This window comes from Vanacampus margaritifer, chromosome 20 (assembly GCF_051991255.1).
Source record: "Vanacampus margaritifer isolate UIUO_Vmar chromosome 20, RoL_Vmar_1.0, whole genome shotgun sequence".
Taxonomy (NCBI): Eukaryota; Metazoa; Chordata; class Actinopteri; order Syngnathiformes; family Syngnathidae; genus Vanacampus; species Vanacampus margaritifer.
In genome coordinates this window covers 15,059,339-15,085,709 of record NC_135451.1, presented here as the reverse complement: position 1 = coordinate 15,085,709, position 26,371 = coordinate 15,059,339, and the positions used below count along the sequence as shown (strand labels likewise).

The 26,371-nt window shown below is 44.2% G+C and overlaps 1 protein-coding gene across 3 annotated transcripts in view; it reads right to left on the bottom strand.

Annotated features, from left to right (window-relative positions):
• Window positions 1–453: 453 nt before the first annotated feature.
• Window positions 454–26,371, bottom strand: part of LOC144040156 (sodium channel protein type 2 subunit alpha-like) — a 73,810-nt gene continuing 47,892 nt past the window's right edge. For 2 of the 3 annotated variants that reach the window (XM_077554067.1, XM_077554069.1), the window contains 13 exons: window positions 24,894–25,088; window positions 20,195–20,335; window positions 19,524–19,901; window positions 18,296–18,416; window positions 13,763–13,917; window positions 13,521–13,694; window positions 13,166–13,288; window positions 11,421–11,696; window positions 9,924–9,977; window positions 9,699–9,840; window positions 8,705–8,805; window positions 7,738–8,008; window positions 454–5,952 (listed from right to left, as the gene is read on the bottom strand). In XM_077554067.1, the coding sequence (XP_077410193.1) occupies window positions 4,679–5,952; window positions 7,738–8,008; window positions 8,705–8,805; window positions 9,699–9,840; window positions 9,924–9,977; window positions 11,421–11,696; window positions 13,166–13,288; window positions 13,521–13,694; window positions 13,763–13,917; window positions 18,296–18,416; window positions 19,524–19,901; window positions 20,195–20,335; window positions 24,894–25,088 (3,405 nt within the window). In that variant the 3' untranslated portion in view covers window positions 454–4,678. The remainder of the gene's footprint in view (window positions 5,953–7,737; window positions 8,009–8,704; window positions 8,806–9,698; window positions 9,841–9,923; window positions 9,978–11,420; window positions 11,697–13,165; window positions 13,289–13,520; window positions 13,695–13,762; window positions 13,918–18,295; window positions 18,417–19,523; window positions 19,902–20,194; window positions 20,336–24,893; window positions 25,089–26,371) is intronic. The other variant, XM_077554068.1, reaches the window with a different exon arrangement.

The following is a 26,371-nucleotide window of genomic DNA, read 5'->3' as shown; positions in this document are numbered from 1 at the left end:
GAGGCTTGCTCTGTTAATTATTTGCATTCCGTGTCAACTCGATTAACGTAAAAAAAAAAAACAACAACCAGGTTTTATTAATAGGTTATAGGAATGAGTTTTTTTTATTTTTAATATACCATTTATAGTAGGGCGTTTAAAAAGCGACCACGTATGAATGAATGTCACGTGTAGTAAACATACTGACATGAAGAAGAATGATTTCTTTGCACGTTCACGTGTTTCATCTTTCAGGTCAGCAGCGTTAATCATTCGGATTTGGTTTAACGCCCCCTGGAGGTGGCGAGTGAGGTCAACAGCCCGCCTCGCTGCCACGGCGACCACACAACAAACACGCCGCAGCATCAACACGTCCACTGGGAGAGGCAATCAGCGCCCTCGCGCACATGCACGAAACACACACAAGCACGCGCGGGCCATGCCGAAAGGGATTCTTCTACCTGTGGAAAGAGAACACGCGGAGACGAACAGACACGCACGCGTACAGAAAGCGATCAGACCGATTTGTTGGGTTTGTGTCTGGTTTATTTAACGCAGGATGTTTTAAATACAGACATTTATTTGCAAAATACTAAAGAGTATTACAACTTAAAGTACTAAAAAGTGAATATATTTATTTGTCATCATCATCATTAGAATGAATATTGTTTGTAAAACACCAGGGTGGGATGAGAGGGGGTCACTGAGGCACAACTTTCTCCTTCACACCAAAGTTTTTGTTTCACTGGCAAAAAAAAAAAAATTGAAGTTTGAAAATATATATATTTTAATGACTTCAACTGTTTTTATTATGTTCTGTTTCTGTTTTATGTTCCAGAACCTTCTTTGGAGAGACACTTGAAACACAAAATGGCGTCAGGACAGAAGACTCCGCTTCCTCTGTCACCAACAAGGTAACTTCCTGCAGATACTTTGGGACCACCTTTGGGCATCACTCACACAAACCATTGTGGATCCACTTTGACACCAGTATTTCACCATTATTGAACCAGTACCACACCCAGTGTTGAACCAATATGACACCAGTTTTGAACCAGTATATCAGTTTGTTGCCACTGTAGAAAGCAATATGAAATCAGTTTGACACCAGTTCTGAACCAGTATGACACCCACATTGAACCACTGGTATCTTTGTTGATCAAGTATGACACGAGTTGTGCAAGTAGAACACCTGTATGACATTAGTTTGAATCCAATTTGAACGTGTATGACGCCAGTGTGAATCCAGTGTTACACCAGTACAACACCGGAATTGAACTAATATCACACTGTGTTGAATCAGTGTGACACCAGTGTAAATTTAGTGTTATAGCAGTATGACACCAGTGTTGAACCAGTTTGACACTAGTGTTGTACAACACCTATATGAATCCAGTGTTGAATCCCTTTGACATCCAGTTTCAAACCAGTGTGAATCTAGTGTTGTACCAGCATCACACCACTATTTAACCAATATCACACTGGTTTTGAACTTGCGTCGAACCAGTTTGACACCAGTGTTAAATGACACCTGCATGATATTAGAGTGAATCCAGAGTTAAACCAGTATGACACCAATGTGACCCTGGTGTTTAACAAGTTTGACACCAGTTTTGAAGCTGTATGTAGTGTTATACAAATGGCACAGGTTTTGAATCAGTTTTGAACCAATGCAACACCAGTTTCGAACCAATTTGACACTGGTCTTGAACAATTACTTTCAATTCAGAGTTGTAACCAGTGTGACACTTGCATTGACCAGTTTGACACCTGTGCTGAACCAGTATGAATCCAGTATAAACATTGACAGAGTTGTTTTTGTTCATAAGATGATAAGAAGGTTGAGATGTTTGTTGTTCAGATGTTGGAAGGTTCCTGTGCACTCTATTGGGACTGAAAGACGACCAAGCAGCTTTTATTTTTGAAAAGGGAAAGGAAGGCAGGAAGGTGTATCACCCCCTTCTGGTCTGGAACCTTCCGCACCCCCAAGGTAGCTCCAAATGGGCCGAACCAGTACAGTCGGTACACGTGACACGTAATCTTTCTGAAGCTTCCGAAACGCAGACCTGTCAATCAACGGAGCTTCTGCCCTTAAAGAGAAGTCAAACAAATGGACTTCGGCCCAACAAACACTTGCCCCAACAATTTATTATAATATAATTGAGTGTTTTGTTTTTGCTTTTGCTTTTGGACTGTTTTGATTTAGTATGTAAAGAAGTTAAAATAAGCTAGCATGAGCACATTAAATTTTTTCCCTAAAAATTATATATTTAAATGTATCATTAATTTAGTATTTTTTTTACCTCATTAAATAATAGGTTAATTAATTTCTTTAAAAAATAAATAATTAATCTTAAATAACGCAACTACAAACTAAATACAAATTATTTTATTATGAAAATAAACTAAATGAATGCAAATTTGAATAAAAAAATCTACACATGAGCTTTCTAATAATCAAATGTGGCCCTTGAGCACAAAATTAATTAAGATTACTTTTATTACAGCGGTACCTTCAGATACGAGTTTAGTTTGTTCTGTGAACATGCTCTCAAGTCAGAGTTCACCACTGAAATGGAAATAAAAATAAATAAATGTTTTGTTAACACGGGAAAAACTAAATAAATTGTAAAGAACTAAACAGGTTGGTCATGATTTAATGCTACAGTCCAATTCACTGTGCTGCTCCTTGTGCTGTGCCCGCCTTGGCCACTGGGAGGCAGGATAATATAGTGATGCAGGCACAACTGAAGAATCTTCTTCTACTGTACACCGTTTGTGTTTAAGTATCGATACAAACCGCGAGCATGTCAGTGGCATTTTGCCTTGTTAGCATTAAGCTTAGCGGACTTTCCTAACTGCTGCTTATTAATCGAACATTTATATTGAAATGCATATTTTACATTTACATTTAAGATTAGAAAAAAATATATATATATTAAATTTTTTTTAATTTGTTTAAAAAAAAAAAAAAAAAAAAAGGGAGAGCAATGATGATGTCAAATCGAATGAACAATACTGAGCTCTCCTGGGAAAAAAAATAATAAAAAAAAAAATAATAAAAAAATAAGATTAGAAAAAACTAGTCGGATAGTAAATCGGATTACTCGTATCTCAAGGCACCACAGCATTATTTATTATTATTTTTATTATTACTACAGCATATGTTTCCCTCCCTGCCACTAGGGGCGCCGCAGCACGGCAACAACAGGTGTTTGTTCAGCCTGTCCATGAACAGAATTATTTTAAAAACGTGTTTTGTTTTTCTCTGGTCCCTCATCAGCCAATCAGGAGCCACCTCAGAGGCGTGGGGTCCCAGGGACGACAAAGGGGGGGGCGGTAATGATGGTGTGCAGTGTCGTTGAGTGCAGACAGGCACACTCGCGGTCTATTGCTACTGAAAAGAGCCCTTCAGCGCAGCGTGGCCGAACATCACGGCGACACTTCGCAACTAACTTTTCTGCTTTCAACAGCAGAATAAAATCCAGGCGGCGGCGGCGGCTTCCATATTGGGGGTGGGGGTGGGATTGTGGGTTTGGGTGGAGGGGCTGGATAAAACCACCACTTTGACACAAAGAAGAGCTGAGCGGTCTGCGCCCACCCGAACGGCGCGTTTGTGCATTTCCTGTTTCGTCGTCAGAAGGTCTCGGAAGGTCCTGAAAGTTGTCGCTCTCGGAGCTTCCAAGACTCGAGCCGAGCGTTTATTGCTCCTCACACTTTTGTTGTTTGTCCCCACCCCTCCCCCCCTCCCACGGTTCTCTGTGCAAAAAAAGTGTCCGAGTGCTCGTAGAAAACCAAACAATAAAGCAGGGAACACAGTCATTGATAAATAAATAATGAAAGAGACAAACATGACGTTGATGTGAACGATTCTTTGGGAGGAAATGGGAGCGTTGCTTTTTTGACTTTACACTTTGTGTACCGTCACCAAACTTTGACCTCTCAACTAACATACCAAAGACATGAATTCCCTTTTTAAGTGGACGTGCGACTACAAATGAGATGAGCTAGCTCTTATTTGAATAATAATTGTGTTTGTGACGAGCCATTGAAAGTTTTTGCTGATTGTCGTCTTCTCGTCTGTCGTCTACTTTGGTTGGTGGTCAAGCGTAAACGACGGCGTGCGACGAGAACAAAACATCACACGTCAGCTCGTCGACATTTCCGAGCTAGCGCTAGCTCAGCGTCGCTCCATCCGCACATTGCAAAAAAACGCTGTAGGTTTGCGGGTGGTATTTGTGAATATGCCATTACAGCGAAGGAAAACATAAAAAAAAAAAGATTATTGTTCTTGTTCTCGGTCAAAGTGTCAAAGCTTTTTTTTTTCCCCTTGTCAAGTTACGCTACAAAATATAAAAAATTGTCGTAATAATCGTACAGCTATGAAAAGACTGCCAACAAAGTTCTACTTACTAACAAAACCTTTGCTAAGCTCGTCTCACTTCTCTGCACTCGCAAGCTAATACTCGCGCAGCTAACGTTGCTAACGCTGCTAACCTCGCTATCGTTGCTAACCTCGCTAACGCAGCTCCCAGCCAATAAGAGACAGATACATGAGTGATATAGTGTTTGGGGGCCCGAGAAGAAGCTAATGCAGTTCTAGGAGCATCCAGCAGGGGGCAGGAAGTAACATGAAAGCTAGCAAAGTTGTCCCCAAATTTTTTCGGGGTGCGTAGTCCTCCATTTGGTGTCCTCGCTCCTACGGCGCGGTGCCCTGGACGTCGGCGTCGAGCGCCGTACCCGCGTCGCTCGTCCCCGACTTGGGGGGAAAAGCGGCGGCTCGCGTGGCGCTGTCGTAGGACGGCGGGGACGAGGTGGAGGACACCGTCTCGGAGCGCTCCGCCCCGAGCAGCCCGGAGCCGTAGTTCTGGCGTATCATGGTGGCGATTAGACCTTCCTTCTCGGGCGCCTCCTCCTCCTCCTCCTCCTCGCCGTCCTCGCCGTCGGCCGCCTGGTCCCCGCCCGGGGCCGGCCCGTGTCGCGGCGTGGTGATCTGGCGGTAGAGGTAGGAGGCGGCCTTCATCTGGCGGCGCACCAGATGGCGGCGGTAGCAGCGCTGGATGACGGCGGCCGAGACGTCCTCCTGCTTGCGGCGCAGCGTGGTGGTGATGGGTTCGTAGGAGATCTTGGACGGGTTGGCCATCATGAACTTCTCCTCCATCTGCTGCTTGAGGGCGTCCATCTCGCCCGACTCGCCCAAAACGCGCTTGGTGAAGGCGAAGAGGATGTCCAGGCAGTGGATCTTGTCCCCGCTGACCATGGGCAGGTCCATGGAGATCAGCTTGATCTTGTTGGGCTTGCCGATGCGCAGCGGCTCCGACAGGGAGTCGGCGAAGTCGGACAGCTTGGCGTACTCGATGAACTGCGTGGCCTCCGGGTCGAACTTCTCCCACACCTCGTAGAACATCTCAAAGTCGTCCTCGCTCAGCGGCTCGGTGCTCTCCTCGGTGGCCACGCTGAAGTTCTCCAGGATGATGGCGATGTACATGTTGACCACGATGAGGAAGGAGATGATGATGTAGGTGACGAAGAAGGTGATGCCCACCGAGGGGTTGCCGCAGTTGCCGCGCTGCGTGGTGCCCGTGTGCGGCACGTGCGGGTTGCACTCCTCGGGCGAGTTGTTGAGGATGGGGCTGAGCAGGCCGTCCCAGCCCGCCGAGGTGGTGATCTGGAACAGGCAGATCATGCTGTTGCCGAAGGTCTCGAAGTTGAACATGTCGTCGATGCCCGCCTGCCGCTTGACGTAGGCGAAGTTGGCCATGCCGAAGATGGCGTAGATGAACATGACCAGGAAGAGCAGCAGGCCGATGTTGAAGAGGGCCGGCAGCGACATCATCAGCGCGAAGAGCAGCGTGCGGATGCCCTTGGCGCCGCGGATCAGCCGCAGGATGCGGCCGATGCGCGCCAGGCGGATCACGCGGAACAGCGTCGGCGACACAAAGTACTTCTCGATGATGTCGGCCAGCACGATGCCTGCGAACATGACATCACACGCGCGGTGGATGGAACGGGTCAATCATGTTTGATTTGTCTCCGGGGACCCCGCCCCCCCTGCCGGCGCTGATTGCCGCCGTTACCTTCACCTCCCCCCCAGGCGGCCTCGTCTAAGTGCGCGCACACACACACACACTTCATCACACACTTGTAGCGAGCTAACTGGAGGAAATGAAAGGTGGCTCAATAAACTGCTTAGGGTGTGTTTGTTTGTTCAAAATAAGGTTACGGCTTCAAAGACCGCTTTCAAATTAGGGTTACAGTTCCAAGGTAATCATTTGAAACAAATTTGAAAACTTGACAAATCGTAAATTTAAACCCTACTTTGAAACCCTCCCACTAGTTTGAGAACCGAATTTGAAACCCTACTTCGAAAAGCCCCAACCCTTCATTGAAAGCATACTTTAAAATCCTAACCTTATTTTGAAACCCTAACACTAATTTGAAACCCGACTTTGAAACCGGGGCCACCCATTCTGACAGTATATAAAATGTGACCCTACTCAAAAACCCTATTTTGAAATCCTAACCCTAATTCAAAACACTAAGCCGAGTTGAAAACCCTAATTTTAGACCCAACCATTGAAATCCTAATTTCAAACCCTAACCCTTCTTTGAAACCCCAACACCAATCTGAAAGTGAAATGTATTTACAAAGCCCTTCATCACAAGAGTTTCAAAGGGCTCCACCTGATTTGAACTTTGAACCCTCAATTTCAAAACCTACTTTGAAGGCCCTACCCTAATGTCAAACCCAACCCTAATCCTGATTTGAAACCCTACTTCGAAAAGCCCCAACCCTTCATTGAAAGCATACTTTAAAATCCTAACCTTATTTTGAAACCCTACCCCTAGTTTGAAACCCCAACACTAATTTGAAACCCGACTTTGAAACTGGGGCCACCCATTCTGAGAGTATATAAAACGTGACCCTACTCAAAAACCCTATTTTGAAATCCTAACCCTAATTCAAAACACTAATCCGAGTTGAAAACCCTAATTTTAGACCCAACCATTGAAATCCTAATTTCAAACCCTAACCCTTCTTTGAAACCCCAACACCAATTTGAAAGTGAAATGTATTTACAAAGCCCTTCATCACAAGAGTTTCAAAGGGCTCCACCTGATTTGAACTTTGAACCCTCAATTTCAAAACCTACTTTGAAGGCCCTACCCTAATGTCAAACCCAACCCTAATCCTGATTTGAAACCCTACTTCGAAAAGCCCCAACCCTTCATTGAAAGCATACTTTAAAATCCTAACCTTATTTTGAAACCCTACCCCTAGTTTGAAACCCTACCCCTAATTTGAAACCCGACTTTGAAACTGGGGCCACCCATTCTGAGAGTATATAAAATGTGACCCTACTCAAAACCCTATTTTGAAATCCTAACCCTAATTCAAAACACTAATCCGAGTTGAAAACCCTAATTTTTGACCCAACCATTGAAATCCTAATTTCAAACCCTAACCCTTCTTTGAAACCCCAACACCAATCTGAAAGTGAAATGTATTTACAAAGCCCTTCATCACAAGGGCTCCACCTGATTTGAACTTTGAACCCTCAATTTCAAAACCTACTTTGAAGGCCCTACCCCAATGTCAAACCCAACCCTAATCCCGATTTGAAACCCTAATTTGCTACCCTAAAGTCACTCCACACTTTGAAACCCCAACCCTTCTTTTGAAACCCTAATCATGATTTGAAACCCTACCGTGGCTCAACGACGCTCGGAAAGGCGGAAGGACTGGCAAGCACGTACCGACGATGGAGAGGATGACGACCACGAAGTCGAAGATGTTCCAGCCCACGGTGAAGAAGTAGCAGCGCAGCGCCACGATCTTCATCATGCACTCGGCGGTGAACACCACGATGAAGGCCACGTTGATGTTGTTGAGGACGCGCTCCATCTGCGGCGACTGCTCGTCCGTCTCCACCATCATGGTGATCATGTTGAGCAGGATCAGCACCATGATGATGATGTCGAACGCTTGCTTGGCCACCAGGTCGAAGAAGAAGCCCTGCACGTCGTTCTGGCGGGCAAAGAGGACCGACGTCACCTTTATGCTGCGTTGACATGCCGGCTATTTTTTTTAAATTTTTTTGCTTTGACATGCCAGCAAAATAATATGACTCCCTCATATATTCTTTATCCTCGGCGAAGCACGACTAATGCTAGCGCCGCACTGATGATATGAGAGCAGTCTGTCTCAATCGATTGTTTTTTTTTTGGTGAAGGCTGGGATGGACCAGTTAAACTTTCGTGAAGAAAATACCCAAGCTTTGTATTCAAAACAACTTCACATATTAGCTTTTAAGTCCACTAGCTTAATGCTAATGCTAAATAGCATCGATGTGGCTGTGCTATAACAGTTTAGGCAACAAATTGAATACAAAAGTTATATAATTACATAACAACATATATCAACAATAACAATATATGACAGTCATATATTCTTTATCGTCTGCATAGAACGACTAATCTTAGTGACACACTGGTTACGGATTACGTCATTACTGTATGACTTTATTAAGTGCAATAATTGTGGAGTGCATTTTTTCCTTATGCACAACAAATGAATGACCTTTCTATTCATTTCAATGGGAAAAGTGGATTTGAGTGTTTTAAGGCGCCACGGCACTATTTGAGACCAACTAATTGAGTACAGCAATGTTTTTTTTCAAATTGGTTCTCATTTGTGGTCAGTGTGAGGTGGCTCAGTTAGTACCAGAGGTCTGGGGATGGGCTTCTGGGGCTTCTTGGAGCCCAACTTCTTCATGGCGTTGTAGTATTTCTTCTGTTCCTCCGTCATGAAGATGTCCTGGCCCCCTAAGTGCAAGCGACACGCCACCACAGCGTTATTTTCATCCTGCTGACGTCCAGAGGACACAACACAGCATTTTTTTTTTTAAACGATTTTTCTTATAAAGAGCAAATGACGGCATTTTTCCAAAGAAGTTTTGCTTTTCATTTTCTCTCTCTTTTATTTTCATCCTGACACCAAAAGCAAGCTGGCGAAGACTTTGCTCAACATGGGGTGGACCTATGAGTTTGACTCCGCCCACACGAATACAGCAAAAGGTGTCAGTCGATAAAAATTTTCAATCGTAATTAATTGCATGACTTTAGCTCTTTGACTGCCAGACGTTTTCAGAAACGGGATGTCGCCAGTGCCAACCGATTTAAGCATTTTTGACTGATCTTTCAAGGTCCACAGAAAATTACGTGTTTGGACTATGGAAACACACATACTACCAAATGAAAGATTGGACTCTCATCTTTCATCAGAAAAAAAAGTTTGTTTCTACCTTATTCCGTTTTTCAGTAATCAACAATACAAAATGGTTAGTTTCACCTCTGTTTTGAAAAAACGTCTTTTAACGTCTTTGGCACTCCTCCATAGGATTTTACTAAACGTTATTTAACGTTTTTGGCAGTCAAAGAGTTAGTACTTAACTCATAATTAATCACAAATTAATTGCACATTTATGTATATTTATATATATTTATTAAATACATACTCTTTATATTTATTAAGTAAATAAATAAATAAAAATAAAAAATAAATACATATATATATATATATATATATATAAATTAATTAAATAAAATTTAAATCTAAATGAATTAAAATGAATGAATGAATTAAAAATAATTAAATTCAATTAAATAAAAAAATAAGTTGACGAATGTAGCAAGCAGTTAGCATGGTTAGCGTGCACTTATCTTCCGCTTCTGCTGGTTGAAGTTGTCGATGATGACGCCGATGAAGAGGTTGAGGGTGAAGAAGGAGCCGAAGATGATGAAGATGACGAAGTAGAGGTACATGTACAGGTTGACCTCCTTGATGGGCTGCTCCTCCACCTGCGCGACACGCCCTCCACATTTCAACTTGCTGCCATTGTGATGACATCGCCGCATGACATGTTGCGTATGTTGCGACTTACGGCTCGCGAGTCCACCGCGGCGTACATGATCTCCATCCAGCCTTTGAAGGTGGCCTTCGACACAAAACAACACAACGTCACCAAAACAAAAGGTTGGGGGTTTGAAGACTGACTGAGGATTTCAAAGGAAGCTTTTCAAGCCATCAAATTGAGGTTCCAAGCTAGAATTAAGGTTTCAAGCCAGGCTTATGGTTTAAAATAGGGTTTCATTAGGTTATGGCTTGGAGTTAAGGTAGAATGTCTGGGTTTCAATTCAATGTTAGGGTTTTTACTGTAGTTAGGGAATCCAACTTGGTTATGTTTTCAAATTAGGTTATCAAGACAGGGTAAGGACTTCCATTAAGAGTTAGAGTTTGAAATTCGTGTTTCAAGCCAGGGTGACGTTTTCAAGCCTGAGTTAGGGTTTCAAACAAGGGTAAGGTTTGAAACGAGGTTTTGTTCAATGAAAGTCCCGCAGAAGGTGAATGAGCGCTGAAATCGTCCGAGCCTCGTCTGTCTGATCGCCACGGCAACAGCCGTCAAACACATCCTTATATGGACTTCCTTCCCACTGACAAACTTTCAACGGCAGAGCCGCTAATGGAAGGGGCAGCCGGTTGCCACGGCGACCGGGCAAACACGGAGGGATGCTGAGCCGCCCGTCGCCAAGGCGACGGCACTCATTCAACTTCCACGCGCTTGTGAATCAACGCGTTAGCCATCTCTTCTCCTCCGTCCTTCCTCTTTTTTTCCACTTCCTGTTTTTCTTCTAACCTTCCCTTCCTTCCTCCTCCTCCTCCTCGTCTTTTCGCCCTCATGTCTGCCTACTTAGTGCCTCTAAAAATAAAAGCCTCTCAGGGCTGATTGACTGGCGGCGTGCAGCACGCCCGCGGCGGCGGAGAACCGCGAGGATGCGGCGGCCATGAGGGAGAATTGCTTGCTTGAGTTCATTTAGTGCAGCGGAGAGGAGAGAAGATGGAGGGAGGAGGAGATGAATAAAAAGTGGACAGATGTTAACTGACATGGCAGAAGACGGAAAGAGGATGAAGAAGTACAGAGGAAGGTGGACAAGATGGAGATGAAGAAAGACAGAAGAAGAATGACAAGGGTGGAAAAGGCATGATGGAAGGAGGACAAGAGACAAGAGAAAGAAAATGACAAAAAAGGAAAGAAGGAAAAGGAGAATCGGTAGAACAGAAGAGGGCAAAGAGAAGTGACAGAATAAAAAGAGAAGAAAAGGACAACAGAAAAAAATGACAGAAGAAGAGAAAGAGTAGAGAAAAACAAGGAGGGAAGAAGAAGAAGAAGAAGAACGGATAGAGAAGAAGAAGAAAAAAAGAGTGGAGAAGAAGGTGTAGAGAAGGAGAAGAAAAGAAGAAGAATGAGTAGAGAAAAAGAAGAAGAAGAAAAGGAGAAAGAAAAAAGATACAGAAAGAAGAAGACGAAGAAGAAGGCGACCCGCCAAGCCGCGACTCAATCGCAAGCCGCTGCCGTTGCCGTGGCGACGAGTGCGCTCACCACTTGCAGCAGGGCCAGGTAGCCGGCTCCCACGTTGTCAAAGTTGACCTTGACCTTGGTCCAATAGTAGAGCGAGGTGTCGTTGAGGGCCTGGCACTCGGACCTGTTGTTGATGAAGGCGGCGTCGTAGCTGTGGCCCGTGCGGTTGACGCAGCGGCCGAACTTGCCGGCGAACAGGTTGACGCCCATGATGCTGAAGATGAGCCAGAAGATCAAACACACCAGCAGCACGTTCATGATGGACGGGATGGCGCCGATCAGCGCGTTCACCACCACCTGCAAGAACGCTCGCCAATATGGGAAAACAGTCCAGCGTTTATTCACAAGCTTTGCTATGACACTAGTAAACTTCTACACCGCTAGTGCTATTTTGTCCTACTAGTGAGCAATTCAACTTTTTTTTTTCCTTTCCGGCATCGTATTTACAACAGCCTTCAACATGGAATTCACATCCATAAACTTGACTCGTAAACTACTGTGCTGCACTAGTGACACTACTAGGCCCAACTAGTAGGCATGCATCAAGCACTAGTAGCCTCCTTATCAAGGACACAGTTTTTTTTATTTTTTATTCCATATCCTTTGTATTCACTTTAAGGGTTAGGAACTAGCATGTACTACAGGGATGTGATTTGACCAAAGTGAAATTATCTGAAAATTTAGCCGAGGGTCTGGGGGCCGCTGGCACCCAGCTAGGTCCAGGGCAGTGCCCTGGCGGGGGGACAAGGGGGGCATAGCCCCCCGGAGCTCATGGGTTTTCCGTGTTTTTAAGTACTTTCAATGCACTCACATGACAAAGAAATAAGACAAAACAACAGCATAAATTTTCAATGTATATTGAACTATCCCATATAAAATGGCAGTTTTAGTCAACTCAAAATCAGTCACATTCAAAAACATTGGACTGCCTTTGCTTTTAAAAACTATCACTGAGAATATCGTCATATCTAACTAATGTGATTACTAAGTTAACACATAAATAATGTTGAAGAGTTCAAATTTCATGAACAAATAATTGTATCATGACCAAATGAAAAGTAACTCATATTAGAGCATACCACAAATGTCTTTGTTATAGCAGAAGATGTTATCTGTCGGAGTCATGTGCATACACAATGAACTACTTAAAAAAAAAAAAAAAAATCGGATTTTTTTTTTTTGGGGTGGGGGGGATAAAAAAAAGCGGAATTCCGCGAATTAGCGGAAAAATCACATCCCTGGTACTAGCACACTCTTTGCCGTCACAAGACAATCCAATGCACTAGTAGAACGACTAGGTACCACTTTTTACCATATTCAACCTTACACGTAAACGACTGTGCTGTACTAGTAGTAAGTTTGAATATTTATTATATTATCATTTAACATGTAGTGCTTCATATTTCAACAAGTTTACAGTTTTGTTCCACTAGTAGCAACATGTCATCCTACAAGTATGCTAAAGTTGTCCTACTAGTGAGAACTAAGAGTGTACTTGAACCCGATGTTGGAGATCAAGGCATACATTTTCGAAAAGCTTTAAGCCATTTGAGCATTCACTAGTAGCATGCGGTAGTCAACTAGTGCACAGACATGTCAAAAATGCTCTAATTTACTAGTTAGGTTTAATTGCAGGTCAAAAGTGCACAAGAAGCGGCACAGTAGTTGCTACTAGTGCGCTGAATTGTCTTACAAAGAGTGTACGAGTTGAAGGACCTTAATTCAAATGCACATCAAGGAAGAACCAGTCAAGTGGATTTCCTTACCCGCATGCCCTCGAACCTGGACAGCGCTCGCAAGGGGCGAAGGGCCCGAAGCGTGCGCAGGGATTTGATGGCGGCGAAGTCGGAATAGCCCAACGTGTTGGCCACCAGGCTCACTAGCGACACCTGCAGGAGACCACAAGCGGGACGCTTTGGATTCGCCAGCGCTTCTTCGCACTTTGCTTTCAAATTTGTTAGCCTGTCTATGACAATTCCCATTAGGCGTTAGCATTAGCAATACGCTAGCAGCCTTAAAGGCTAAGCTACGTGTTTTTTTCTCTTAATGTTTAGTTTGACAATAAACTGCATCTCAATTGCAGTTTTCAAGCTTTTCAAGACGTCGATGTCGGCAACTTACGTCCACGATGAGGAAGTCGAGCCAGCACCAGTAGTTGGTGAAGTATTTCTTGAACCCGTACGCCAGCCACTTCAGCAGCATCTCCAGGATGAAGATGTAGGTGAAGATCTTGTCGGCGTACTCCAGCATCACCTTCACCACCTTCCGCTGCTCGATGTAGATGTCCTCGAAGGCCTGACGACGCAGAGGAGGACGGCGGGACGTTACGCGCGTCTCGCTGGCGCGACTCCAAAAAGTCTTACCAGCGCGCCCGAGCTGAGCAGGATCATGAAGATGATGAAGGACTCGAACCAGCTGTGCTCCACGATGTGATAGCACGTCTTCCTCAAGCGCCACCACACCTGGCCCAAGCCTGACGTTGTGTCCACGTCGCAGCACTTGAACCTGGACACGCACACTGCAAAGACACACACACACTATATGTTACTTAAGAGACGAGGGGTCTGAAATCTGCGGCTCTGGAGCCACATATGGATCTCTGAAAAAATGTGTAGAAATTATTGTTTTTTGTTTTTTTTACATATTTATTTATATAAAATATTCTTTAAATGAATTAATGATTTAGATTAAAAAAAAGAATAATTCATTATTATTATTATTATTATTTTAATTGTCAGAAAAAGAGTGACGAAAGGTGGATAAAAAACAAACTTTTAAAAATTACCATAAAATGCCCATGGAAATGCCAAAAATGAGAACTGCATTTAAAAAAGGCAGAAAATAAAATATACCATCAACTATAAAATTTCCAACGACGAAAGAAAGGCATAAAATGACCATGAAATATATTTGGAATTGCCAAAAAGTCAGAACATTTATAAAAAATATTTTTAAAAAAAACATTCAAAAAGTAACTATAAAAATGTCAAAAAACAAAAGAAGAAATCCCGAAAATGACCATAAAACGTCCACAAGATTGTCAAAAATGTCAGAAAATTTATAACAAAAAGGCAGAAAGGTCAGAAATAAACATAAAATGACCAAAAAAGGAAAAAGAGACACAGACACTGACAATATGTCCATAAAATTGCCAAAAATGTAAAATAAATAAATAAATGTAAATAAATTATTTGCCATCAAAAGCTAAATGTATTATCGTCAAAGTCTGCTTGAGACGCTTCAAAGCTTCTTTTTTTTTTTATTGAAATATATATTTATATAAAATCACTACACATTACAAAATCAGCACAAAATAGCCAACTCACTAGATAGGTCACTGTAAAAAAAAAAGAAAAAAAAAGTCACTTTCCAAGATGGTTGCCGAGTTGCCACGGTGACCACAAAGGACGGCCACCGAGCCGACAGGATGAGCAAGAAGAAGCCATTTGGGTCCTCGTGACTGATGACATCATCACCGACTCTCATGGGCCCTCCCCGCTGATTGCCTGTGTAATTAAAGCTGCGTCGCCTTGGTTACTAATTGGTCTGATGGTGATTTAAAGCCGCGCCACTCAATCAGCCCGGGAAGACCATAAACGCCTCTGCCAAGCCGTTGAGTATTTCTTCGATATCCGACGGAAAGGTCCGCGTGTTAGTGCGCTCTTTGTCCTTACTCGTAAGGACAATTCAGTAATATTTCTCTGCGCTTAGCAGAGATGTTAGCAGAGAGAGAGGCTAACTGCTCGCTACTACTTCTACTAGTGAAGCGTTAGCAGAACTAGAATTTTATAATGTCACTAGCGGTGATGCTAATAACCTGCTACTCATCGCTCTAATAGAACCACTTTTTTTTTCAGCTAGCATGCTATGCTAAATTTGAAGCTACATTAGCTTAGCAAGTGCTGTGATTTATTTTTTTGCTATTGTGCCCACCGTGGGTCTGTGGCAACATGCACACTTAAATGCTGAATGTAACCGAGTAACTTCCAATCGAACTTAGTTACTTTTGAAATCAAGTAATCCGTAAAGTAACCACGGTCCAGTTCTCAGGCCACCTCTGGTGCTATGCACATGAAGGAGAACATGTGTCAGTGAACACGACTTGCTCGTGGGCACTGCGGCACGCTTCCGCCTGACACGACATCAAACACACGCAACACGCATACGCACACACACCCTCTTGATGGCATGCATGTGTGGCGTCACATCAGCCAAAGAGCTGGCATTTAGCGACCTAATGAGGCAGCTAATCTAACGATGCTGTGTGTGTGTGTGTGTGTGTAGGTGTGTGTGTGTGTCACCGAGGTTCATTGGGTCCTTCTCCCCGCATGTGAGCAAATCCATGTGATCTTTCTGCATATGTGTGCGTTCTCAACGATAACACGCACACGCCAGTCAATCATTCTGCCAGGCTAACACGAGCGGCTAATGCTAACGTGAGCGGCATCCTTCGTTTTCCAGTTCACCGATGAGTAAGATGGCGTGAGCTCAGCATGGCCACCGGTCACTAGCACGTTTGCTACTAGTTGCGCGCCATTCTCACGGAACTCACTTCCACTGTCAACACAAAAATGCTATATTAGCTAATGCTAACAACTTTATAGTATAGAGGATAGTGAAAATTGGTGGGCAAAAAAGGTTTATGGTTGCCTATGTTGGCTACAAGATGGCGTCAAAGCACTACTTGTGTCAAAACATTTCCTTGACACCAGCGCGCCACCAGATGGCGCCGACGCAATGTTACAGTTGTCCCTCGCCATTTTGCAGGCTTACAGTGTCACCGATTTTTAAATCGTACTAAATTTTATCGACGCCTTTTGAAGCCACACACATTCAAAGTCACAGATATACCATGTAGCTAGTGAGGATAGCGACCCCCAAGTGACCCAAAAAAAATCACCATGGTGAAAAGTTAAAACAACAGCAACTGTATTTGCTTTCAAATGCAGAGAGTAAAAAGTCTAATAAAAGTGTAAAAATAAATACGTAAGCAAAGTACAAAAATACAACTTATGCACCACAAACAAGTATTTGTACGCGCATACATGCATGTACGGCGAATGTGCAAAGTTGCACCAAATAAGCCGAGCTCAGCACGGGTGTGCGTGTGTGTGCGTGTGTGTGTGCGTGTGTGTGCGGCGCTAGCGAGCGAGGCGTTCTTCATCACAAGTAGAAAAACAAGATGGTGACCTTCACTTATCTCCAAGCTTGCTCAACACTTGCTGGGATTTTCCCGCTCAGCTGACCTTTTCTGCCTGCGACGTGAATAATTAGCGGCGGTGGCGGCGCACCTCACGCACACACACACATACAAACGTGTGCACGGCGGCTGGATGACATGCTGTAAACGTTTGTTGATTGATTTTTGATGATCGATTAATGTATCGGATGTCTGACGATGATGTCATCAGCTCGCCGGGTCGCCGGCCCGCGGCCGCTGGACCAAGCGGACGTCCTGCCAAATGGGGAGGCCTCGGCGGGCTCCAGATGGCCACAAACACACACACACACACACTAATTTGAGCACACACACGCATGAAAACACAAAAACATACACGAAAAAAAAAAAAAGTTGTTGGCAGTTTAGTTACTTGTTATGTTTTATGTTGATGATGTTTTTAGATTTCCTAATTTTTGGGGTGGGGGGGAGGCCACAATTCGTACCCACTCCCCCACCACCATCATGGCGCAGGCCACGCGACACGAACAGCTGCTGCTGCTCCAGTCTCAGAGGTTCCCTCAGCAGCGGGACCGGTGCTGAGTCAGCTGCTGCCGGTACTGATCTGCTGTGACGAGCCAGGGACCCAACGGTGCCAGGAGGCGGTGCCAGGGGGGGGGGGGGGGCGGTGCCAGCGCCGCCAGCAGGTGGCGCCGTGCCACACGTTAACGTGTTTTCTGCTAAATCTTCTCCAGGCAAAGCACTCATTCAGTCTTCCAAATAAAAAAAGTTCAAAAATGACTTTTTTTTGTGCAATGATGCTAAAAAGCGAAGGAAATATCCAACACCTAAAGAGAATTTAATGAAAGGAGCTGATTTGATATACTATGATGTATCTTGCTCGGTATCATGTTTAAAAAGAAAAAAAAATAAGTCAGATTTTCTTTTTTTTGTTGCCAACATGGATGACAGTCACAATGTCTAAAAGTATTTAAAAATGCTCCAAATGTAATTTTAGAAAAATAGTATTTAATCAAGAGTACCCTAATCTCAATTTTTTTTTTTTTTTTAATTTTCCGTGTGGCTTTGAACCAGAAAAAGCACCGACGGCGGTCAAAAATGTGGATTCATCGCATGCACGCCGCTGCGTTCTCAGCTGGGTGGCCCGATTGTGTCGCGGCCATTTTGTCAAGCCGCGGCAAACACTTTGCACATCTGTTACAATTCACTCAGCACCACCGATATCATGAAAAGTGCCAATCACCGGCACCACGCATTCTTATTACTAACACAATAAGTGCATAGAGAAAAGTCATGGAAATAATAAGAATGCAAAATGTGTTCTTTGCGACGAGAAAGGGAGTTATGTGCGTAAATAAAAGGTGTGAAGCTGCCGAGTCAGGAGGGAACACGCGCAGGTGCTGCTCTCACCTGGACCGCCTCCATAAATCTCCCCGTGAAGGGATGAGGTCGAGGGGGCGGGGCTCCCGCCGATGACATCACACTCGTCAGCCGTTTGCGTCGCGGAGCCAACTCGCTGACTGCGCGACTAAGCGCAAAAGCATTTTGTCACCCCGGCGATGATGTCATCAGCGTTTCGTGAGGTCACCACGTACAATGCTTTTCTTTGTACGTTTTTACTTCTGTTTATGTAAATGGGTACTTTTACTTTTGCAACTTCTGATAAGCACATTGGTTGTAGTGTGTGTGTGTGTGTGTGTGTGTGGACACGGCTTACTATCAGGAAAACAGTTTTCGGGGTCCATGGCCTCTTCGGCCATCTCGGAGTACTCGTCTTCCTCCTCTCCGGGCTTCCTCAGGTCCACCGTGCTGCCCTCTGATAGGCTGATGTCGTCCTTCTGCCGAGCGCATGACCACGCGTCACCATGACATCATAACATCATCATCATCAACAACATCATCGTCCTGTATTGTGTATGGGGATGACGGCGTGTGGATTGTTTCATGTCAAGACACGTGTGTGCAAGTGTGTTTGTTTGCATGTAACAAGGGCACGCGCGCACACACAGGAAAAAAATTATGCAAAAAATATAGATAATATATAATATATATATAAAATAATTTCTTATTAATAATTAATTACAGATTTTTTTGTTAACTGTACTACTATTTACCAATTTTAATATGACAATTTTTTTACAAAATAGAAAAATAAATTAGATTAATTAAAAAATTATAAATACAATTTTAGCCATTTTAGGAAAAATTAATGCAGGATTCTTGATTATTTTGTCATAGATAATTGAGTAAATTAATACAAATAAAACTAAAAAAAATTATATGTGAAATGTCACATTTGGCCAATATTATTATTACATTCTTTACAATATATCAATTAAGCAATTAAGATAAATTAATTAAAAAAAAAAAACACACACCATTTATTTACCCAATTTTAGGCTACAAATGCAATAAAACAGTAAGCGTGTTGTTGCCGTCTGAAGGTCGTTTGAAGGTTAGAGAACGTTTTTGATGAGCAAATCAAAGCTTTGTTACTGCAGACGACACCTGCACGAGGGTCAAAGGTAACCCTCCGCCGACGGGGGCAACAGAACACACCTGCTGTTTAGCTTAGCATTAGCTTAGCACGAGCGTCAACCATGTCAACGGCGCTCATCTTCTTCCGGAGGGCTTAAATGGACCAATGATTGTTTTTGGAAGACAACTCGACGGGCCTTGAACTTTAACCTGTCAGTTGATTGGCTAACAGACTTTGTGACATCACGCTGAACAACTTCCTCCCAGGAAGTCGGAAGCCAAGTGAGACAACAAACCAGGTGCGCCGGATGATTAAAGATGACATAATCATAATTAACTGAGTCAGCGTGCGCACACACACACACACACACACACACACACACACGGAGCATGACACAAATCTGTCGTTTCATGTTAGACGCAAAGAAGTATCTCCTTCTGCGCACACACACAAGTCGCCAAGTTACCTCGTCCTGCTCGCCGTCGTCTTCCTGCGAGTCGTCGCTTCGGTCCTCTTGGTCCACCTCCTCGTCTTCGTCCTCTTCGTCCTCCTCCGGGAATTCCACGTCGGACTCCCCGGGGGCGATGGGCACGCTGATGGTGAGGTTGGGGTTGGTCATGTAGCTGTCGTCTTCGGGCGCCACGTACTTCTCCACGTGGCGTCCTGGAAGGTGGAGGTGAAGGTTAAGGGGCGCGGCGTGGTCGTGGCAGCCGGGCGCCGTACCTATGACGGCGCCGTTGACCTCGGCGTGGACGCTGCTCAGACGCTTCAGCTTCATCATGGTTTTGGCCTCTTTGCGCTTCTGCCGCCGGCGCTTCAGGTTCCCGTTGAAGAAATCCACTACCTGCGAAAAACAAGGCATGAGTAGAGGGTTTTTTTTTTTTTTTTTGGGCGGCTATAGCAGTGTTTCGCAATTATTTTTTTGTTAATAATAATAATAATAATAAAATCGTAAGTGCACGTCTGCAGAGGCACAAATCCTCCGTTCGCAGTCTCTGACAATGAGAGCGCCACCTACTGTAGTGGATGTGTAATTACAGTTTGCAGTTCTAGTATGGCAAAAACAAAAAAACATGTTTTCCACCTCGCCCCTCTTTGAGAAGGACTAGGCTAGAGTGAAGTAAAGCGCTCTCCCACCTGACGGCGGCACCAGGCCAGGCCTCGGCCGATCCTGTGGAGGGCGATGTGGAGGTTGTTCATCTCGCCGTCGTCGTCGGGCGCCGACAGATTGTCAGAGCTGAAGCTGCTGAGGAGCAGCGCCAGGAACAGGTTCAGCAACTGGGGACACACACATTGACGACAACGGCTAAGCCATGCAGCATGTAGCGTGTAGCTTAGCATGTTAGCATTCATTCTAACTGACACATACAACACTGGTCAGTGAGAAAGATTTGCTAGCGTGTGTGTTTGTGTGTGTGTGTGGTCTGTGTCAACATAAGTGACCTTTAGCATGTAGCTTAGCATTTTAGCAATCATACCAAAATGCCACACGTACAAGTGAGGGTGTGTGTTTCTGTGTGCGAGACAACACAACAGAGCAACTCAATGCACAATTACTATTGGATCCAGAAGCTTCCAGTTGTGTTTGTGTAAGAAGAAACCGGGCCAGTGGGTCAATATCTGCGACCCGATCGGGTCTGTTGTGTTTTGCGTATCGACATCATCAGCAAGTGTCAGTGCGTGTGTGTTTTGTTTGTGAGATCCTGCCACCACAAGTCAGATGTGGCTGACCCAAAATACCGGCGTGTGATTGGAGGACGGGCAGCAACAAATCGATGCCGTTGATTGGCCCACAGAGCAACACGGCCAGCAGACCGTGACCTATGACCTGGCGCAAGCCAACGCATGCTAACAAACAAGCACGCGTCTTACCTCCCCCAAGGAAGGCAGAAAATGAGTTGCAGGATTACAGTAAAGGACATTTTCCTACTCATTTAAAAGTTGTTTACATCTCATTTCTCAGCCAGTAATGAGGGAACATGAAAGACAAAATATAGAATGTGTGCGTGCGTGTGTGTGTATAACGCGTACTGATTTTGTTGTGACTTTGCTAGATGAAATGTGTTTTTTATGTCACAGCGATTTAAACAAACCTCTCTGTGTGAACTCAGTAAAGTTCACCTCAGGTAGTCTCTTTCTAACGCAAACGCACGCACGCACACACGCAAGCACAGGTGTGGGTGATAAACGAGCAGCGAGGTGATCTGTTTTTGGTGTTCCTCCTCATCACAACAACGTGCTGTGAACAAACCCCCCGGGAAGACGGACTGCAGCCTGAGGGACGGGGCGAGAGGAAGTTTGTAAGGTGGGAGGACGGGGGGGGAGAAGGATGAGCAAGAGGGGGAGGGTGGAGGGAGGGCAAGGAAAAGGGGGCCGGGGGATGGACACGGAGGAGGAGCAGGAGGGAGGACAAGGGAGAGGTGGAAGAGAAATGAGGACGAGGAGGGAGGAAAAGAAGGGATGAGGAGGAGGGAGGAGAAGAAAGAGGAGTGAGAATGAGGAAGAGGACAACGAGGACAAGGAGGGAGTACGAGTGAGAGGGGAGAGGATGAGAAGGACCAAGAAGGAGGATGAGGAGGAGGGAGCAAAGGGAGGGAAGTGGAGGATGAGGAGAGGAAAAGAAAGGATGAGGAGAGCAGTGAGGAGAAGAAACAGGAGTGAGAATGAGGAAGAGTAGCGAGGATGAGAATGAGGAGGATGAAGAGGGAAAACTAACGAGGAGGATGAGGAGGCAGCAAATGGAGGGGAGAGGAGAATGAGGAGAGAGGATGAGGAGTGAGGAGAAGGAAGATGGGGGAGAATGAGGAAGAGGAGAGGATGAGAAGGACCAAGAAGGAGCATGAGGAGGAGGGAGCAAAGGGAGGGAAGTGGAGGATGGGGAGAGGAAAAGAAAGGAGGAGGAGTGAGGAGAAGAAAGAGGAGTGAGAATGAGGAAGAGGAGCGAGGATGAGAATGAGGAGGACGAAGAGGGGAAACGATAATGAGGAAAATGAGGAGGCAGCAAATGGAGGCAAGAGGAGAATGAGGAGAGAGGATGAGGAGTGTGGATGAGGAGTGAGGAGGAGGGAGAATGAGGAAGAGGAGAACAAGGACAAGGAGGGAGTATGAGTGAGAGGAGAGAGGATGAGAATGAGGAGGACCAAGAGGGTGGATGAGGAGGAGGGAGCAAAGGGAGGGAAGGGGAGGATGAGAAGAGGAAAAGAAAGGATGAGGAGGAGTGAGAATGAGGAAGAGGAGCAAGGATGAAAACGAGGAGGACAAAGAGGGGAAACGATAATGAGGAGGGAGGAAAAGAAATGATGAGGAGTGAGGAGAAGAAAGATGAGGGAGAATGAGGATGAGGAGGAGGACAAGTGAGTGAGAGGAGAGAGGTTGAGAATGAGGAGGACCAAGAGGGTGGATGAGGAGGAGGGAGCAAAGGGAGGGAAGGGGAGGATGAGGAGAGGAAAAGAAAGGATGAGGAGTGAGGAGAAGAAAGAGGAGTGAGAATGAGGAAGAGGAGCAAGGATGAAAACGAGGAGGACGAAGAGGGGAAACGATAATGAGGAGGGAGGAAAAGAAATGATGAGGAGTGAGGAGAAGAAAGATGAGGGAGAATGAGGATGAGGAGGAGGACAAGTGAGTGAGAGGAGAGAGGATGAGAATGAGGAGGACCAAGAGGGAGGATGAGGAGGAGAAACAGGAACAAAAGTTTGTAGCCTGCAACTAAATGGCTGCTTTGTGTCCATGTTCAGCGTGATTGCCTTCGCAGCGGGCCGGCTCCCTCCTTGTCAAAACGTGAAAAGGAGGCGGAGGAGGAGGGCGAGGAGGGACGAGGAAGAGGAGGGTGGCGTCGCCCGGCGTAGGGAGGCAGGTGCTCAGCAGGTGAACTGCTTGCTCAGGGAAACGCGTTCACCTGCTCGTTTGTCATAAGCAAGAAAGAGCAAACTAAACATCTGCTCACCTGCCGCAGCTGAAAGCGCGCGCGCACACGCACACACATTTGTGTCCGACATATTCATTCATTGGCTCGGGTCAGCCCGTCCCCTGCAGGAGGAGATAGAGTTGCTGCCGCTGACAGCAGAAGAATAAGCGTGTGTTTGTGTGTGTGTGCGCGTGTGTTTGATTAGCACACACCACCGTCCGCCCCAATCTGCTTTGAGCAACCACAATGGAGACAAACACACACACACACACACACACGTGCACACACACACACACCCACACACACGCGCGTTGATACAATGATGGAAGTGCAGACATGTGACAGCTTCATGGGGTAAATTTCATAGAAAGCTGAGCTACTGTGTGTGGAAAGTGTGTATGTGTGTGTGTGTGTGTGTGTGTGTGTGCGTGTGTGTGGAGTGGAAGATGATAGGCGAGCTCGTTATCCACAGAAAAGAAATCTCTCCTCTATGCTCTTCATGTCGAGCAAGATGAGCTGCTGAGTGTGCACGTGTGTGTGTGTGTGTGTGTGTGTGTGTGTGTGTGTGCCTGTACATGCGCACAAACGGCTAAAAAGGAAATGTTGACAAATAGGAATTTCTCTAATGGTGTTGCCAACAGATACTTGGTAGGAAAAAAAAAGTATTTTTGGGAAACTTTGTACCATCAGTACCCAACCCTTGAATAGTCACCGATATCAAGTACTGATACATGAAAATTTCTATTAAACCACTGATAGATAATTTTGACAAAACAGCTATAGCATATCTCAATATAGCATTATTGCTGGAAATTGCATAAAATCAATGGTCATTTTCCATTCTTCTAATAATTTTTAGTTCCTGATATCGTAGAACAACCACAAAAAAAAAGGTCAATACTGATATTGGCTGCCGTCACGAGTACCGATACCTTGAAATAAGGCCTTGTGTCCGCCCGATACCGATACCTTGTATCGGCACTCGGCCATCTCCACGTTCAGGAATTTAAAAAATTAAAAATTAAAAAATGAAGAAAACTATCGTAAGATGATTAGCTCTTTGACTGCCAAAAACGTTAAATAACGTTTAGTAAAATCCTATGGAGGAGTGCCAAAGACGTTAAAAGACGTTTGTTTCAAAACAGAGGTGAAACTAACCATTTTCTATTGTGGATTACTGAAAAACGGAATAAGGTAGAAACAAACTTTTTTTTTTCTGATGAAAGATGAGAGTCCAATCTTTTTTTGGTAGTATGTGTGTTTCCATAGTCCAAACACATAATTTTCTATGGACCTTGAAAGATCAGTCAAAATGCTTCAAATCGGCTGGCACCCACGGCATCCCTTTTCTGAAAACGTCTGGCAGTCAAAGAGTTAAATGCCAAATCTTCATAAATCGAACGTTGACACAAAGTAAAAAGTGAAAGGAACTAAATTTAAATTATTTATTTATTCACAAGTGTTTTGAAGAGAAATTAACTTATTTTCACATTTAGAAAAACAATATTCGCACCTATTTTTATTTTTTTTTTAACTAGCCTTGCAGGTCGAGTCAAATGTCATTTTTAGCCACTGACAAAACGCATGGTGGGCAACCAATGGCCCCCGGGCCGTAGTTTGGACACCACCGCTCCAATTGCATAAAGTACCTCGATACCGACACTGAGACGATATCAAAAAAAAAATAAAAATAATAATCCAGTAGGCAATTTCGATTTGATGTAAATGCCTTTTAGAATCATGTAGACTCAACAACAACAACAACAAAAAAAAAAAATCCCTGCCTGGATTCTTCCACAGCAAATCTTTGTTCCAGGCATTCGAGCCTGTCTCCAAACGTGATGATGAAGCAGTTGAAAAGGTCTCGTGGGGTGGAGGGAGGGAGGCGGGGGTGGGGGGGGGGGGGGGTTTGTTCGAGGAGAACAGACTCACCACCAGATTCCCGATGACCATGACGAGCATGAAGACGAGGATGCAGAGCGGCTGCCCGGCGACCTCCATGCAGTCCCACATGGTCTCGATCCACTCGCCGCACAGCACGCGGAACACGATGAGGAAGGAGTGGAAAAAGTCCTTCATGTGCCAGCGGGGCAGCGAGCAGTCTTTGGAGATCTTGCACACGCAGTCCTGAGGGGGGAGGTCAGCGGGGTGAGAGGTCAACGACGGTCGTCTCGCCGGGGGGGGGGGGGACCCGCGTTATAACCTACTGTCCGGATCCACTTTGGATCTGGACTAATGTTAATTTCGTTAACGAAACTAAAACGGAAAATATTTTCAAAGACGAGACAAAAATTCTATGATTTTGTAAGCATTTTTTTTTAAGTGGTGGTTGTTTATAACGTAACATGAATCCAACGGCAATGACGGTCCAATAATAACGTTAATCTGACCCGCTAACGAATACTGGCTAATTTACTAGCTCGTAGCATGTAGCCGTAGTAGCCACTTGTTGACATACTGTAATTGTGGGTGACGTTGTTTTTCAACAAAAAAGAGGAAAGAAAATTAAATGAAATACTATGTGATAATATTTTTCAATGTAAAAAGAGTAAAATAATTGCCCTGACTAAAACTAGACTAAAACGTTGACGAATAATATTGTTTTCTTTTATGTTTCTAAAATAAAGACTAAAACGCTTGACTTGTAGTCAACTAAAACTTGACTAAATAAAAACAGGATGAGGTTGACTAAATATGCTAAAAACTAATAACTGGACTAAAACTGAGACTAAATTTAAAAATGGCTGACAAATTTAACACGATTGCGCACCTCCCTCCAGTGTTAACTTTGACAAGAAATTTTAATAAATTTTTATTATAGTCTTTGGACTAAAACAATTAAAGTTTGACATAATTTAGTCATCTCGTTGTATTTTAGTTAAAGCGTTAACTCGTTGATTAATCACAAAAAAATATTGCATTAATCATATCTTAACTCACATTAATCACACTATTAATTTTGACCGCGGATGATCGTTTAGCTTGATTTGAAAGTCAATGATGACATTCAGAATATTTATTCTAGTCTAAATATTGGGGTCATTTTTTTTTTTTTTCATTTGAAATCATGCAAGTAATTAACTGATTAGAAAAAGAGGAGGACGAGAGCGTGGAGTGGATCAAAAAATATGGACGACATCTTCATAACATCAATTGTAGAAAGAATGAACCCAAAAAAAGAGGGAAAAAATAATAATAAAAAAATAAATAAATAACAGGTGCTCCTCAAATTTGACGGGCACATTTTTTTGGGGATAAAAAGCAATGTGATTAATCATGATTAATCGAAATTCTAAAATGTGATCAATCTGATTAAAAAATGTCATCGTTTGACAGCTCTAATTTTAGTTTCAATCCAATTTTAGTCGACTAATTTGACAATTTAGTCAATGTTTTCCAACTTTTATATA